Here is a 16,733-nt window from a genome sequence, read left to right on the forward strand (position 1 = left end):
CTGTATTTTATGGCATGTGTAATGTTTGAAAAATAATCTAAAAATACTGGAATCATTCTATAAACGTCCCACCTGATGCACTGTAAGTTTTTAATCATATGTAAATACCCCCTTTATTGAAAAATAGAGAGAGTATGGCTTTAAAGTCCCCAGTGGAAGCTTAGAGGTTTATTTATTCTGCTGTGTTGTATATTCCTATCTTGTTGACTTTAATCTGAATCACCACTAGAGGGCTACATTAACCTCCATGAACTAATCCTTCAGTGCAGTAACTAGCTGCTTGGTCTCCAAAACTGATGCACCTGATTCACCATTAACTTCCCATTTAATACAATGAAAACAGAGCACGGCATCATGGGAAATGCAGTCCCCGTTTACGACATTTCGAACCGCAGCTTGTCGGAGCTGCTCAGCCCCGGAAATACTACATTACCCAGAATGCAACCCGGCCAGGCAGGAACAGCTGACTGTGACCCCGAAAAGCCCAGCAGCTGCATTTGTTTGTGGAGAAGCGTTTTAAACTTCCTGAAGGAGCAGAGAGGTGTTAGTTTGTGTCCGTCTGTGTCCGTGTGCAGAAGCATGTCTGAATATCCGAACTTCCGGTTCGGCGCGTCCCGCTTCGACCAGGTACTTTTATTCTTTATTCGACCAAAGTCTGCAACACAAACTCAACTTCATACGCGCAACACAAACAGCAGGCAGCTGGAGACTCACTACGTGACACTGCGTATCTGCACAGACTCCCAGTAATAAAACGTACGTTTTTAAGGTAGTTTTACTGTTTGTTTGTTAGTCGAGTTGTCAGCAGCAGGAGGCGCGAACTATTACTTTCATTAACATTAGCAGACAGCATCAGGCCTACAAAATGCCGAGTTTCTACTGAAGATAAAGCATTATTTTTTTAGTTAGGTGCAACTAATAAAGTGTCCATTGGTGGAATATAACGGAGTACATTTACTGTACTTTGAGGTATTTATCCTTTACTTAAGTATATTCCATTTTATGCAGCTTTATACTTCTCTAAACTTTAGAGGTAAATCTTGTGCTTTTTACTCCACTGCGTTTGTCTCACAAGCTTTACTTTTAACATTACAGTATTTCAACCACTTCCTGTCCAGTGAAAATCTCCCAAGTTAAATTAGAATTTTTACGATAAACTGAAAGATTAGACGTTCCTTGAATGTGAGAGAATATGAGCAATACAATTTACTTTATTAATCCGAAAAATGTCTAAAACGAATAACCCCATAAGGATTTTTACTCACAGAAGGGATGTTTTAACAGTAAACCTACATTACAAACTGATGGTGCAAAGCATGGACTCGGGAGTTAAATAACAGATGATCTTAACCCTAAATTTAAAGTCAAAATGACTTGCTTTGGGTTTGACCAATCATCTTTTAATCAGCCTATTATGTTCCCCAACTTGAAAATGCATCAGTACCCCTCTAATAAAATACCCCGTAATAAGTACATTTGCATAAAATAAATATCAGCTGCATCAGTTAAAGCAAGAACTGTTTGGATACATTTTGAAGTTTCTTTTATTCTTAGATTGACCAATTTAAGAAGTTATGATCAATATCCAAATTCAGTGATCCATCAGCATCATTTGCACTAGGTGCAATTGCACCATTGTTTTATGTGTGTATATATGTGTATATTTCTTTCTTTCTTTCTTAGCTGTATATACGTCTATTTATGTTTTATCTGTCTGTTTTTTTTGCACACTGAGAGCTGAAATTAAAACCGGAGTCAAATTCCTTGTATGTGTTACATACCTGGCCAATAATGCTGATTCTGATTCCTTCCTCTTCTTACCAACGTCAGCTCAGACTGGAGTCTCACTGGTGAATAATTGCATTTAACAGATTTTAACCACCACCAACCCCCCTCCTCTCCCGACCCCATGTTTCCCCCAACCATCCATATGTTCAGGAAGTCACGAGGCGCAGCAGCAAGTCTGAGACCAGATTTTCATCCAAATTAGCAGTTATTGTAATTAAACTGAAACAGGGAAGGGATGGGCGGCTTCAAGCCTGCGCGGTGTGTTTTTATGTTTCCTAAATTCTTCCTTCTGCTCGGTAAGAATAACTGATGGAGATGTATTTCTGGAACAGTCATTAGAGGAATTAATTGCAGTCGCTCTGGGGTCCCTAAAAGATGCAGATAGGAAACAGTTACTCGGCGGCACCAATAAGGAGGCTCCACCTGGTGTGGTGGAACAGCTGGCGAGCTGTTTACCGGGTGACATCTGGATCCTCACCGACTCTCTGCTTCAAAAAAACCCAAAACAGCTGTATTTTTCCTCCCACGTTTGATTTATTTCACCTGTAGAGTGGGTGGAAAGTTGGACTGTCACGAGATGTGTCTAAAATGATGTTTACTCAAATAACAAAGAATAAAATTAATGTTTTAATGGACTTTTTTTTGTATTATTAATGTGCATGTCTCCTTCTTCTCTTAGAACAAGTTTTCCGGTCGGTTCCGTCACTTCCTGGATGTGATTGACCCCAGAACGCTCTTCGTGACAGAGGTACGCAAACTTATTGATTTATGTATTTGTCGGTTGTGGGATTCTGGGAAAAATTTACTGAAGAGGGAAGATAAAAAAAAAAAAGGCTCTGATTTTGACTTTTTACAGTGTCCCACCTTGTTTATGTCATCATTTAACGCGACTAAGTTATGAACATATTTCGAGATTCTCAGCTCCCACGAACAAATCCGAGCCCTTTGAGGCTCTGCTCGTCGAAACGTTTTCACCGTGTTGTGATGATTCCGCTCGTGCAGCCGCCGGAGCTCTAATGAAGCTGTTAGAGGGCTGTTTGGTGACAGTAATGGAGGCAGTAGCTCCTGGGATGTGATGAGGTGTGGACAGCTGCGAGGAAAGGGGGGGGGAGGAACTGCACACATGCATACACGCACTCATACACACACCTTGCACCTTGCTGGGCCAGGCTGAGCCTCAACTTGCCCCCATTGACGAGAACAGGGATGGTCACACAGTGAAAAGTGCACATCTAACACACACGCAGATGGCAAGCTCATTAGAGCAAATTGGTCCACATGACCTTGTATTTTGCTCGGCATTAGACAACGATCACGCCGCAGAAAGCTGCTCATTACCTTTTTAGGAAACTCATTTGTCAACTGAAAAAGCAGCGCGAAAGTTTTAGTGAAACACAATTATTGAGCCGAGCGGCGAAGGAGAAAAGTACCCAGAATCCTCGGGGAAACCCGCCGGCCAGGTTTAGTTTACTGACTTTTAAAAAAAAAAAAAAAAAAAAAAATCTTCTGTCACCAGAAACGGCTGCAGGAGTGTGTCGAGCTGCTTCAGCGTTTCAAACAGGGAACTCTGCCTGCAGGAGTGACGGACGCTCAGGTGAACACACACACATACACAAACACACACACACACACACACACACACACCTGAGCTGACACAGTGTTTTGTGTTGAGTGTGTGTGTGTGTGTGTGTGTGTGACTGCTCCACAGAGGGATGAAAGTCTTTATTTCACATTTTATTTTAAACTGAAAATAAAAGTTTTTCTGATTTTGTTTTTCTGCAGCTTTGGCGAGCTCAGAAAATAAAGCAGGTGAGATTTCTCGGTTCTCATTATTTCCTCTTCCTCTCAATCACTGACACACACACACACACACTGTGATCTTTATCGTGTGACTGTTGTGACACGGTGTCAGCGAAACGCAAACTGACACCAGTCGTTGCACTTCATATCATCACTCGCCTGTTTACACAACAAATATACACCAGAGTGGACAGAAAGCATGAAAACGCAGCGTTTAACCGTTACCTAAGGAGATTTAAATTAGTGAAGTGAATCATCCGAGTGGTTGTTTTTTTTAGCTCCTCTGATAATGAGCTGCGAGTGCCAGTTTGGAAAGACGGCTGACGGCCGCTGAACTGCAGCTGCAGAAAATAATTTACAGAAATGTGGAACTCCCACAGCAGCACTCACTTTTATAAATCTGGCATGTTTGACTTGACTAAATACAACTTATTATTCTTCTTCTTATTATTAGCATTATTTAATGTCACCATGCTGAATATAATTTAGCATTAACACGAATACAGTCAAAACGGAAATACAAAAAAATATCTTGTTTATCTGCAGTTTAACATTTTAAAGAACCACTTCAGCTATGAATCGTACGAAGCTAATTTATGCTAGGCTACGCTTCAGATTAGCTACTGTGAGTGCGGGATCTTCAAAAATACTCGGATATAATTGATGATATCCGTGTCTTGTAGTGAGATAGAGTATCTTGCTTTTCTAAGAAAGTCAGTTTATTTTTTTTTGGACATGCCATCATTTTGAATAGCAAAAATAAAGAACGGCTAACCTGCAAGAGTGTGTTTTATTACTTTTCGTCTCAACCATTAGCTTTGTGCACTTCTGTTTATTTCTTGGTAGTTTCAATATATTTAATGTGATTTTGAATTCCAATAAATTCACTTCACATAAACTTTCCCTCAGTTTTTAATCTCGAACAAAAACCCTCTTCCTAATTGATGTGAACAAATAAAACTGCGCTCATTATCATGTGATTCTAATCATTCCTCTCATTACAGGCCATCATCCATCCTGACACAGGGGAGAGGATCCTCATGCCCTTTCGGATGTCAGGTACGGTAGCTCGGTGTGGGAGCCTCAGGGGGGTTGGGGGGAGGGCGGGGGGGGGGGGGTGTGTGGGGGCTTGTTATGGTCCAACATGGAGGCTTCGTTCACCCTGGGAACTGTCACGGCTCTGCGGGACTCTTCAGGTTGTCTCGGGCCTTCAAAAAAGGTCACACTCAGCTGGGCGCTGATTAAGACCTCTCCCCTACGGTGACAGAAGATCTCCAGGTTCTTCTAAAGAGGCAGACACTCGTATTTTGGTCCAGTTTCAAAAGCACCTTTTTCTGTGAGGTGACTTTGAAGTGTCAACGGACGGGGGAAGGAGGAAGGAAGGAGGAAGTGGGGGGGGGGGGGCAGAGATTAAACTGTTAGGACCAACATACTGTCAATGTCAGAGATACAGGAATCAGGAGATGTGTTTTGATGAATGAATATGAAGTTATTTGGAAGGAAAACACTATTAAAAAGTTAGAAAATGAGAAAATAGAAATAAATCCGGCAGCAGGATAACTTAGTGATAATACTGACTCTCTCTCAACAGGTTTTATCCCGTTTGGTACACCAGTGGTAAGATTTCCTGACTTATATTTTAATAATCCAAACCCAGTCATCGTATTATTCTAAAATGAAGTTAATTCATCGTAAAGAGTTGTTATTTTTGTCTCTGTCCAGGTTGTTGGTCTCCTCCTCCCACATCAAACGCTGGCGTCAACTATCTTCTGGCAGGTATTATCAGTTTATAAATTAATTAACAGAAATTGAAAAGACAACATGCATTAATTAACATTTCTGTGACTGTCACAGTTTTTTCTTGCCAATAACAAACTGCTGTCCTGCTAAGATGTTGCAAAACCAATGAAATTATTCATTTAAACATGTGAGACACGAGACGGCAGAGGCCAAAGTGACGTCAATAGCCACATTTTTGCACGCTGAAGATGATGCAACGCAAGGAGCACACAGCTGACGAACATTGATACAGCAGTATACTAACATCTACTTAAAAGTCGTGTGTCGAGTGTTATTTATATGGAAAATTGGCGATTTTACTCTTATATTTGAGCGTAATCAGCTGTGAAAATCTGGTTTTAATGTAAAGAAATTCATAGGAATAGTACTAGTGCGAGACAAAAGTCTGACATCGTTTAAATCATGAACTCGTTTCCGTGCCTAAAATCTGCAATGATGATAAACTCGTGGTTTACTTACTAATTTTTCCCAGAGCTTCCAATGTTTTCCTTTGCTGTAGAAGGCTGCGAGATAAACGCCAGTACACCTGAGCACCTGTAATCACAGACTGAGACTTCTCCGACTTTCTCCTCTTTTGTTCCAGTGGTTGAATCAAAGTCACAATGCCTGCGTCAACTACTGCAACCGCAACGCCTCCAAGGTACAGTACCGGGATCAGAGGGACGGCTGCACGTCAACACGTCGCTCAGCTCAACTGCTTTTACATCGTTAATCTCTCTTTGTTTATATTTTTTTTTTGTTCTCACTTCAGCCGGCTGCAGCTTCCAAATTCCTGCAGGGATACGTCGGAGCGGTGACCAGCGCCGTGTCAATCGCTGTGAGTTCTAGTCATACTTCTGCTACATGAAGATATGATGTCATCACGCAGGGACAACCGAGTCACTCACTGATATGTCAAAATATCTCCGCATTGGAAGTGGATGTTTTTCTCCTCATTTTGCAATGTTAAATTGTAAAATCTGAAATTAAATTGTTTTATTTGCTCTGTTGTTTAAGCTAAAGGTTCCTCCAGTTACCTTCTTAAACCAACATAAAATATCTTCAACCTTTTTTTTTCTTTTCTTTTCTTTTTTTTTTTTACTTTTTCAAGTGCGATGTCGAATATTTTGAATGCTTTTGATGAGCAGTTTAAACCATTTAGTAGCAGCCCTCCTCTCAGCTCAACCTGTTTTTTGTCTTTTTTTTTTTTTTTACCTCAAAGACTCATGTCAAAAGAGTATGACACACGTTCACACACCTGGCTGACACAACCGTCAGCGTGGACGAGGAGCTCAAACCGAGCCAATTACTGGTCCTGCTGGGTGCTCATCCGGTTGGTGCCCTCAGGCCTGACAATGGCAGCGAGCGCAATATTAAAAAAAAAAAAAAAAGTCGCGGGGTGTCTGGAGGGCGGACCGACAGGCCGGGAGGGGGGCCGCGAGCTCTCCAATTAAAGGTCCAGTCTGGTGACAACCCCCCGCCGGGCTCGGGAGAGCTCCAGGCAGAAGTGGCGTCGGCGTTGTGTTATCTGAGCACATGAATGCAGCCTTGTTGTGTGTTTTAAAACCAGAAAAGTTCAATCATTCAGCTTGTTTACACACAGTGACCCTGAATTTCAGTCACTTTCCTCCCAAACATCCCGTTTCTGTAACCATTTCTGGTTTTGGAGCTTTTCTGCTTTTTAATAACGGGAACTGTCTGATCGTATCGTGTGCTTTACCTTCAGGTCGGGTTGAACGTGTTAATCCGGAAAGCGAGCCTCTTCAGCCCAACCAGCAGGCTGCTGGTGCAGAGGTTCATCCCCTTCCCAGCAGTGGGTGAGTTCACAAAGGCTCCGGGAAACTCTTCACGGGACAGACAGAGGATTAAGACCCGCTTCTCTGCTATTATAATAAATACATTTTAAACTAATTAGGTTCACATCATAGATTTGTCATAGTCTTAAACTAACTTACTCAAGCAAACTAAGGTTGACCTAATTTTGTTTTATATGTAATTTTAATTATTTTTTTTGTGGTTTATTAGAAAGAAAACAGGGAAATTCACAAAATAATTGTTTTTTTTCCATCATTATCTTCACAATAATTATCAAAAAAAAAAAAATATTCGTATCCTTCGTGTTAATAGATGTAAAGTCTACCCTTTACCAACTGTTCTGTGATCATAATAACGGTCTGAACAAAAGCCAACCACAACTCTGTGATTTTTTTTTTTTTTTATTTCACCCTCCCGCTCGGAGACGTGTGTGGAGCCACAAAGCTGATTTTCATGCCACTCTCTCCCCAAACACAATCACACCCAGGGGTATAGACCCGTGTCCCAGAATGCCCCGGGCTACTGGCTCATAATTAAATTGTTTGCCCCCCCCCCCCCTTCCTTACCATAGTGGTTCTTCTAATTAAATCAACAGGTTTCTACAGCGCAGCCTTTGCCTGGTAATTGGCTGCTCGTTAGAACTCTGCTGCTGCAAACAAATTGGATAATTACCCCTAAAGTGGGGTCTATGTCAAGGCCTCATTTACCTGCTTTCTGTTTGTTCATTGTTGTTGCTGTTGTTTTTTGGTGGGGCCCATATAAAAGTTAATTAAAGCGCTTAATTGAAGCGAGCGAAGGCAAAGTGCTGTTGTAATTTTCACCCATTTGATTTTGTTTGCTTACTCAAGGCCAGATTTATTTGTAATAACCTAATCAAGCGGCGGCCTGTCATTCAATTAGTTTATGAAGACTTTAGCTGGAGGGGAAGCCGTGCTGGCGGGAAAGTCGTGGGTTCAATTTAATTTATTTGTCTTTTGAAAATATTTGACGTTATTTGCAGTATTTAGGAATTAATTGCGTGACAAATTCTTGGATGCATTTCCATGTGTGGACTAGATGACAATTAAAATACAATTATTTTAAATAATTACAAATTACAGCCAGATATTTCAGTATTTAGTTGTGCAGATTCAGCAGTTGTTTGGTGTATAATTCCTTTTACCCCATTATTAATGTAATTATAAACAGGTTTTTGAGAATTGTATCTTTTCGCTGTATTTTTTTGTTTTCCTTTCCAGAATCCTTCTATCTGTCCCCTTTTTATTAATTGGTCTGGATAAAAAAAAAAAAAAAAAAAAAAAAAAAATCCCTTATAGGTAAAAAGAGCTATTTGCTCAGTCAATTGAATTCCCCTCATGAAGCGAGCCAGCAGCCCCGCGGCCCCCACAGAGATAACTCTGAACGCTGTTGTCTTAAATTAAAAAGGCTCAGGGCGCCTCCACTAAACTCTCTAAAATTAGTTTTTCTTATTCCTATTAGAGTCAAGAAGAAAGCTTCATCTATATTAACATACATTTGTGTTCATTTTGGCTCTCGTGAATAAATCAGAGACGAACAACACCGCTGTTTGTCGGCCGACCAGACGTCTCAGTTTGTAGATGATTCGACTCTCGTTTGTGTCTAAAGTTTGACATTTATGACATGGCAGTGATTTACTCCATTTACATTTCATTACAGGAATGGAAAGTAAACAGGTATTGTCGTTTAGAGGGAAAATTCTGTGTCTTTGTTTCTTTAAAAGATTATAGTTCATCCTGAGGGGCACGTGTGTTGCAAATATAATGGAAATCTATGGAATATGTTTTGATGTCAAGCTCGGACTATTAAAGTCAGAGTATTTCAGTCTGACCTGACCAAAGTGGTGGACCAGCCGTCTTGTTGGCGTCTCAAAGTATTTATTTTCTGATCACACCTGGAGTTGCACCTGCTTTAAAACATTCTCGCCTTTTTCCCAGCGAGTGCGAACGTCTGCAACGTGGTGCTCATGAGGCACTCGGAGCTGTCGGAGGGCATCAGCGTGCTCGACGGCGACGGCAACGTGGTGGGGACGTCCAGAGTGGCTGCGAGGCATGTACGTACTTTACTTCTGAAAAATTAACTTCTGAAGTTAATATATCCTTCTGGTTTATTGTTATTGATCAACAATCACTGTGATATCTGTATCGTCTCAGTTTAGACTTTGAATGTGTTGAGTTCACACATGAAGGATTTCTACCCTGACAAAAGGAAAGCAAATGCTTTTTATTTTATTTTTTTACATTGTCATTTTATGATTTATTTTTTTCTGACAGGCACTTCTGGAGACGGCTCTGACCAGAGTGGTCCTGCCCATGCCCATCCTGGTGCTTCCTCCTTTGATCATGGCTACACTGGAAAAGTAAGAAACTCTTCATTTTAATCAGCCAAGAAGATGTTGAAGCAAAATGAATGAGAAACAGTAATTTAACAGAAAGCAAATAATCGGTGTAGAAATTCATTATTTTAGTTTTTTGTTTAGCTTGATTTGGTGAAATCTCTTTTTAAATGGGATTATAGAGAGAAACCCAACGATTGAGCAGCACCTGGCAACAGTTGGGGAGGAATAACTCCCGTTTTAATAGGAAGAAACCTTCGACTGATCCAAACTCAGGAGGACGGCCATCTTCCTCGAGAGAAAAGATGAGCATTAAACCGCGAGAGTGTTTGCAACAGCAAAAAACTGATTTCTGTTAACTCAATATGGACTGAATTACTGTTTGTATTAGTCTGTTTTAAACTAGCTTTTTTTAGAAGAAGGTAATTATTGCTGTAATGGCTGTAACGTATGTGGTGAAAGCTTTTGGTGTTCTAGTTAGTTAGAATTATTGAAGCTTGCAGCTGTCTCCTTATTCAATGAATGACCATTAATGTGTGAATGATAAAACTGAGCTCCACTCCTCAGCCGGTGTCGTTTAATAAATCCACAGAGTCCAGTGAACCCTCTCCACCACTGAGATTCAGAGCCGTCTGATGAGACCATAATGAAGTCTTAATGATGCGTTTATATGGACGTCTTGTGATTGATGGCCTCGTGCTCTCTGGCGAGGAATGCGGCCGTGGAGGCGGGGTCAGCTCAACCTGCCCAGGTGTGTTTGGGATTCCTGTGTGTGTGTGTGTGTGTGTGTGTGTGTGTGTGTGTGTGTGTGTGTGTGTGTGTGTGTGTGTGTGTGTGTTGAGTGCTCAGCTCGCCTTCACTGGCTCTCAATGGAGCGAGAACAGGGGGCACAGGGACGGGTCCCTGGCGGCCCCTCGCTGATGGATGACACCGCTGAGAACAGATCGAGGCTTCTGTGTCGCCCGTGTGCTTCGGTAGATGTGACAGGCTGCAGACCTGAATTATTTTTGTGTGTCTTAATCTACATTAATCTGCGTAAATAGTGTGTTTTCTGGAAATTTGATAGCATAATTTTTGGAAAGTCAATCAAATTACACACTCGAGGCCAAAGTAGCCTTACCAAAAGTTACCAAAAACGAGGACTGCTCTGTTTGCACTTTAGGCTTCATATAGAGGTGGTTTCCAAAGAAAAAAAGTTTCTCATTGACGCTTTCTGCTTGGAGTCTTGTTTCCATTTGAAGGGCATTTTGTTCCTCTTTGTGTTTGAGAGCTCCCAAAAAACATTTGACTTATCAAACGATAATTTCTGCAAGAAATGTGCTGTAAATGCTAAAGAATGAATTTCTAGAACAACTGCAGTGTGCACTATTAACAACAGCTTTTCCACCGCTGACAAAGAAACGCCTCCTGATTTATTTATTTTTTAAAAACCTTGTTGCATTTTAATGATCACTCTTCTCCCGCCACCTTTCTCACATTAATTTAACATAGAAATCACAAGCCTTGCTTCCAGTTTAATTGTTCCCATTCACAAGCCTTTGTATATACAGAACAGCAGGTTTCATAGGACGAGAAAATAACTGAACAAAATGTGAAAAAAATAATACTTTTATCTTCTGTTTGCTCAGAAAAATTCCTCGTCAGCAGAAGAACTGTTGATCATGAATGTGTTTGTTTCCATTATAATTCAGTAGCAGATTGTTTTATCGGCGTTTGACATCGCAGGAGTCGGGAGGGATCTTCTAATGATCAGTTGGCTCGTGATAACAATTTAACCTGCGTGAAACCTCCGCTTCCACGTGGCCACTCGCCAGGTTAATTATTGCAGACATTATCTCATGAAACCGACTCGCTGACTTTTGGATCATATCAAGTTGTTCACCTGATTCAGAGGTTTTTAAACGTACATGTGCGGCCGAACCGTCGTCCCCTCACCACTACTTTTCTCTTTTAAAATGCACTCCTCTGAGGTGTGTGTGTGTGTGTGTGTGTGTGTGTGTGTGTGTGTGTGTGTGCGTGCGTGCGTGCGTGCGTGTGTGTGTGTGTGTAGCCTAATTAAACCATGGCAGCCATATGTGTTAATGAGCTCCCTCATTAGGCAGTAGCTCTCCTCGTTAGGGGGAGAGGCGTCGCTGGTGGAGGAGAGATGGAGCGGCTCGTTCTCAGGCTCCCGCTGAGTTCGCTGTCCCACACACTGAAGAAGGGATTACGGTACGGAGGGCAGCGAGCGGAAGAGAGACGAGGAATATGAGAAAATAGAACTCTGGATAGATTTATTAGACGTCCTTAAAAAGACCGTTTTATTTTGGCAGAGAACATACAACTTTTGTTTCTGATTGCAACAGTTCCAGTTTATTGCTGAAGGATTGAACACTTCATATGTGAAGTAAAGTAAAAACAAAGATTGAAACAGGAATTTAATAGTTTTAAATTGCTTCAAAAGACTTTAGAACTGATTCGAACAGTGAAATCAATTCATGGTCTTTAATTTAAAGTTTTGCAAAAGTGCATTTTATGAGAAGTTTGTAGTTTTGTGTCGTTATTTGAGCTAAATATGAGGGATTCAAATCATCTCTAATAAAAACTTTGATTTGTTCACAAATGATCCACATGAAAAGTAGAATTCACCTCATAAATAAATACTTTCTTTCTGACCAGTTAAGACATTAGGGATCGTGCGTCATGTTCCTGTGATATAAAGTCTTTTTAATGTTTGCAAAGTGAAGTCATGCAAAGAAGCAGTGGAGGAAGTCCTGCTTTTTATCACCTAATGTTGCTTTTCTGACTGGTTGCTTTGATATTACTGTATTTCAAATCCACTTCATACACATAAATGCATTGAAAGGACTATTCTCTACATGCAGCCCCCCAACATTCACCCATACTGTGATTGAGAAGTCTGAATCTACCGTTTACCTTTTAAGTTTGTGGAAGATGCGGCTTCAATGACACTTAACCTCTCCTCTTATGTTTGTATAACTTTATTTAAACTAACTGTTGTCCTCTCTGTGCCCTGTTGTCCCCCAGGCTCCCTCTCCTGCAGAGACAGCGGAGACTCGTCCTGCCCGTCCACAGTCTGGTGTGTCTCGCAGCCTTTGGCCTCGCCCTGCCGCTCGCCATCAGCCTCTTCCCTCAGATGTCGCAGGTACTTCATCCCAAAAATGAGTGCTGAGGAGTTTTAAACTGGGATTTACAGGAACAGTTTTTATTGTTTATTTCTGATATAATAGCGAGCATTTCTCTTTTGAAAGAGCTGCCTCACACTAAAGCCCAAATATAAACCAGTTTGTGAGCTGGTTTGAAGTTGCGCCATCAATACATGATATCAAATGTCTCTGCAGTCAGATAAAAGATGATTTAACAGAGCAAATACTCGTCTGTGTTGTAAAAGATGTGTCTCAAAGTGCATTAATGTTTTGTTCCTTTAAATCCCGACCGTATTGAATATCTCAGATGTGCCGTGACTCGGGTTCAGTGACTGATGTCGGTCACCTGACCTCCTCAGCGTTTCCCATCAGGCTGTGCAGGAGCTCTCTCCTAATGAGGCGTAGCCCTCTGAGACTCAACCTGCTCTGTTGTGATCTGCCCGCTGCCTTTATTCAGCGCCACCGCTGCCGTCCAGGCTGAGATCTAACTTTAGCCTCGTTGTCCTCAGTGTGTCATTCCTCTCGGCGTGATTCTTGTTTTTCTCTCCGTCTTTGTCTCGTTTCTGCCAAATGACTCGCTGACACGAGCCAAGCGGCTCTGGCTCCAAAATGTTTAGGATTTAATTACCACTGGAAATAGCTCCGACAGCCATATGGCAAAAACTTCAGACATATGTGCCGCCAACAGTCCTGTGAAAAGCTGTTCCACCGAGGGGCCTGTTTTTCTCGCACGAGTCCTTTTTGCACTTTCGCGAATGGAAAAAAAAAAAAAAACTGATCTGAGGAAAAAAAAAAAGCAACATGAATGCCCTGCTTCTCTGACGGCCCCCCCGCCTACTCAATTTGTCCCACTTTTACACTTCACACCTACCGAGACGTCTGATTAGGATTCAGCCTCCGACTCCGGCTGCCATCTGTCTCAGGTTCAAATATTAGGAGATGCAAAACCTCAAATTACACTTTAATCTGCCAAATTGGATCCTTTTGCACATTAACGTTAAATAACGAACATTTAAAGCCTTTAAGAAATATTTACTTACAAATACAACTCTTCAAAATCGTGTACGTAGCAGCTCATATCGGAGATATATAGACACACATGTAAACTTGTTACGTGACAGCTTGTGCCAAATATCTCCATTCACACTCTTGACCTTTTTGTTCTGCTTTGATTCTCTCAGATCGGCGTGGATCAGCTCGAGCCGGAGATCGCCATGGCAACGGATAGTAAGATTGTGACATACAATAAAGGACTGTGAGTGATCTCCGTGACGACGACGCCCGGGCGCCGCTCGTCGAGGCTCAAAGAGCCGCTTGAAGCTGCCAGACGAATGAATTTTGGTAAATTTTGGCCGCAGCACTCGGAGGGGGAATTCAACATACGTTAACAGTTAACAAAGACATTAATTGATTGTTAAATATGACAGAACAGTGACAGGACAGCACAGCACCTTAAAGTATTATCACACAACAAGGAGCTGAAGCAACCAGCGGAGGGAGAAACAGCCGGGTTAGCTCGGTTAGCTTCTTGTAGTTTCTTCTTTCCCGCCCTTTTTAAAAAAAAAAAAAGTTTTTTGTTTTTTTTACAATGAACAAGAAATTAACTAGATATTAATTTAAATAAACACGAGGAAAGGTAGGTGGATTTAAATAAGAGTAGGATGTTTGAATGATTATGGTCTGTAAATACTTAATTTAATGCAGAGGTTCCCAACCTATTTTTCTTTTCACCTGTGAATATGACGTCTCCCTGCAACCTTACATTGGCCATAGGTTACCTGTCTATGAGCTGTGTGAAAGATTTTGAATTTTTTTGAGGTCTTAAAGGTCCCATTTTGTATAAAGCCTAATTTACGGATGTTTTTGGATCATAAAGCTGTGAAAGAGTCTAAACGCTCACTGCACGGAGAAATTAATATTCAGTATGGACGAGCCGTTTGTATTTCCATCAGTTTGTGACATCACAAACTCAAGATCATGTCACATGTCCACGTCGGCCTTCAGCGGGGCCCTCTGTCCAAACATTTATGTGTCAGAAAACAGTGAGTGGTCATCCTGTCGGGGAGCTAGCAACCTACAAGACCAAAAAACAACAACCTGTGATTGACCTGGCGTGTGTCACTCAGAAAAGAATCAGCCAATCAGAAGAGGGGATCATTGATATCAATGAGTTTTAAAGGCACAGACATAAAAAAGCCTGAGAGAGAAGCTTAAAACTACGTTGAGATTGTTCATTTGCTTAAAAATGCGAATAATGACGTGACAGTAGATAATCAAGAGAATCCTGATTTACTGTCTGTTGTAGTTAAAGAGTTTATAAATAAAATCTTTTACTTTAATAAAGCTATCTCATTAAAACAGTCATCTGTATTCAAATTTCAAACTGATCAGTTTCTGCTTAAAATTCCTGTAGTTAAAATATGATTCTGTCTCTTAACCACAAAAGTAGATCATGAAACCCTGCTGATTAATTCATTTCAACAGGAAAATTTCTCTGAGAAATTTTTTTACTGTCCAAAAATTGTGATTTTTGTAACAAAAAAGTAAGTAAATAAATACACATTTAAGTTGTTTCCCTTTAAATTCCAAAGGGGATATTTTTAAGTCTTAATGTGAAGTATTTTTTTATTCGTTGGTATTATATTGGTTTTATAGCCAGGGTGTTATCATATTTCAAAATGTATTTTTGTTTGTATTTCTATCCATATAAACCTTCTGTCTTTAAAGTATTATCATTTCTCTGGATCTGTGTGATTAGTGTGTTTGCACGGTTGCTGTGGGAACGCAGCACTGTAGGCTTGTAATACAGCGTAATCCGACAAGAAGCCACATGCAGAATCAGTGGGGGTGATGCAGGATGTGAGTTAGAGCACAAATAAAAACAACACGCCATTCATAAAACACTGCAGTTCAGCAAATACATCTCACAGCTGATTTATGTTTAATTTTTATAGTGCTGGAACGATAATTGAAGATGTGCACTTCTATCTTCTGTTGTAACATTTTATATCATTTAAATATGAATTCATAATGAATTTAGCTTTACTGACAAATTCCAGTTTTAATTAGGTAATTTTAGCATTTTTAAAATGATTTTATGTCTAATCTTATGTGTATATAACTGAGGGATTTCAAAGTGTTATATTACTTTACATTTTTCGGAAAACAAAAGTTGTAGGATGTCTAGGGCTCTGAACTTTAGTTGCCAAATGTATTTGAGGTTTTAATATCAGTAATCGTGCGCAGACTTTTTTGTGTGTGTGTGTGTGTGAGATTAGTTTCATGTTTGCTGCTGCTTTAACTCAACTGACTGCACTCTGCATTAAAACATGGAATCTGTATTATTAGCTCATCCCACAGAAAACAAGTAATCTAATAATTAAACCAGTAGAGTTTCCTGACGCCTCGCTGCAGCAGCAAGGACGTACCAGCCCCTCCCTCCTCCCCCTCCCCCGCAGCTCCCCGCTCCTCCGGAGACATACTTTTGTTTTTCACGGTGGTGTCCTGCTCGCGTCCTGAACTCTCCTCTCTGCTGACTCAGGCGACGGGAGACGCAGCGTTCAGGGAGACGAGCTTGATTTTCCCCTTTTTAATTGTTTTCCTAACAGACAACTAAGAGGTGCAGCTGGTATTAATTGTGCTGACCTTTCACCGAACCGAGGTGTGATCGGCCTCGAACCCACCTGCGATGTTAAAGAGGGGTTACAACTCACATTTACTGGTGTTTATTTAGATAATAAGGAACTCTGAATACCTTTTATAGTCTTATTTGCACCTGCAGGGAGGATAAGATGTCCTCCAACTCAAAACAAGGCTTGTGGCCCCCTTTTGCACCTCCAGATGTCTGACACATTGTGCACCTTTTTTTTTGTGAAGAGCCGAGACCGTTCCCGTGCGTTTCACTCCGACATCTTCCCGTCTCTTCTCCTCCGTCTCCTCGCTTTCAAAACACGACGTCGGGGTCAGACGTCAGGCCTCATCTCTGAATCCTCGGGGTCATTAGGCACAGATTCCTTCCGTTTCTTTTGACAGGTAATTACTGAGGAGGCGCT

At 41.0% G+C, this 16,733-nt stretch overlaps 1 protein-coding gene across 2 annotated transcripts; it reads left to right on the forward strand.

Moving 5' to 3' along the window:
• The first annotated feature begins 457 nt into the window (after window positions 1-457).
• On the forward strand, window positions 458-15,721 carry sfxn5a (sideroflexin 5a). Of its 2 annotated transcripts, XM_069160960.1 has the most exons (14): window positions 458-627; window positions 2,468-2,536; window positions 3,305-3,382; window positions 3,571-3,597; window positions 4,593-4,647; window positions 5,180-5,205; window positions 5,311-5,364; window positions 5,972-6,028; window positions 6,140-6,205; window positions 7,094-7,184; window positions 9,138-9,253; window positions 9,474-9,559; window positions 12,563-12,680; window positions 13,863-15,721. In XM_069160960.1, exons 1-14 carry the CDS (start codon window positions 580-582, stop codon window positions 13,938-13,940), a joined length of 969 nt encoding a protein of 322 aa, XP_069017061.1. In that variant the 5' UTR covers window positions 458-579; the 3' UTR covers window positions 13,941-15,721. The 2 variants fall into 2 exon arrangements, with proteins under 2 accessions (XP_069017061.1, XP_069017062.1); XM_069160961.1 differs by lacking the exons at window positions 12,563-12,680; window positions 13,863-15,721 and adding an exon at window positions 9,718-10,241.
• The last annotated feature ends 1,012 nt before the right edge of the window (window positions 15,722-16,733 follow it).

This window comes from Embiotoca jacksoni, unplaced genomic scaffold, assembly GCF_022577435.1.
Source record: "Embiotoca jacksoni isolate LCO1_2020_lvr unplaced genomic scaffold, fEmbJac1.0.p SCAF_27, whole genome shotgun sequence".
In the NCBI taxonomy this organism is placed as follows: Eukaryota; Metazoa; Chordata; class Actinopteri; family Embiotocidae; genus Embiotoca; species Embiotoca jacksoni.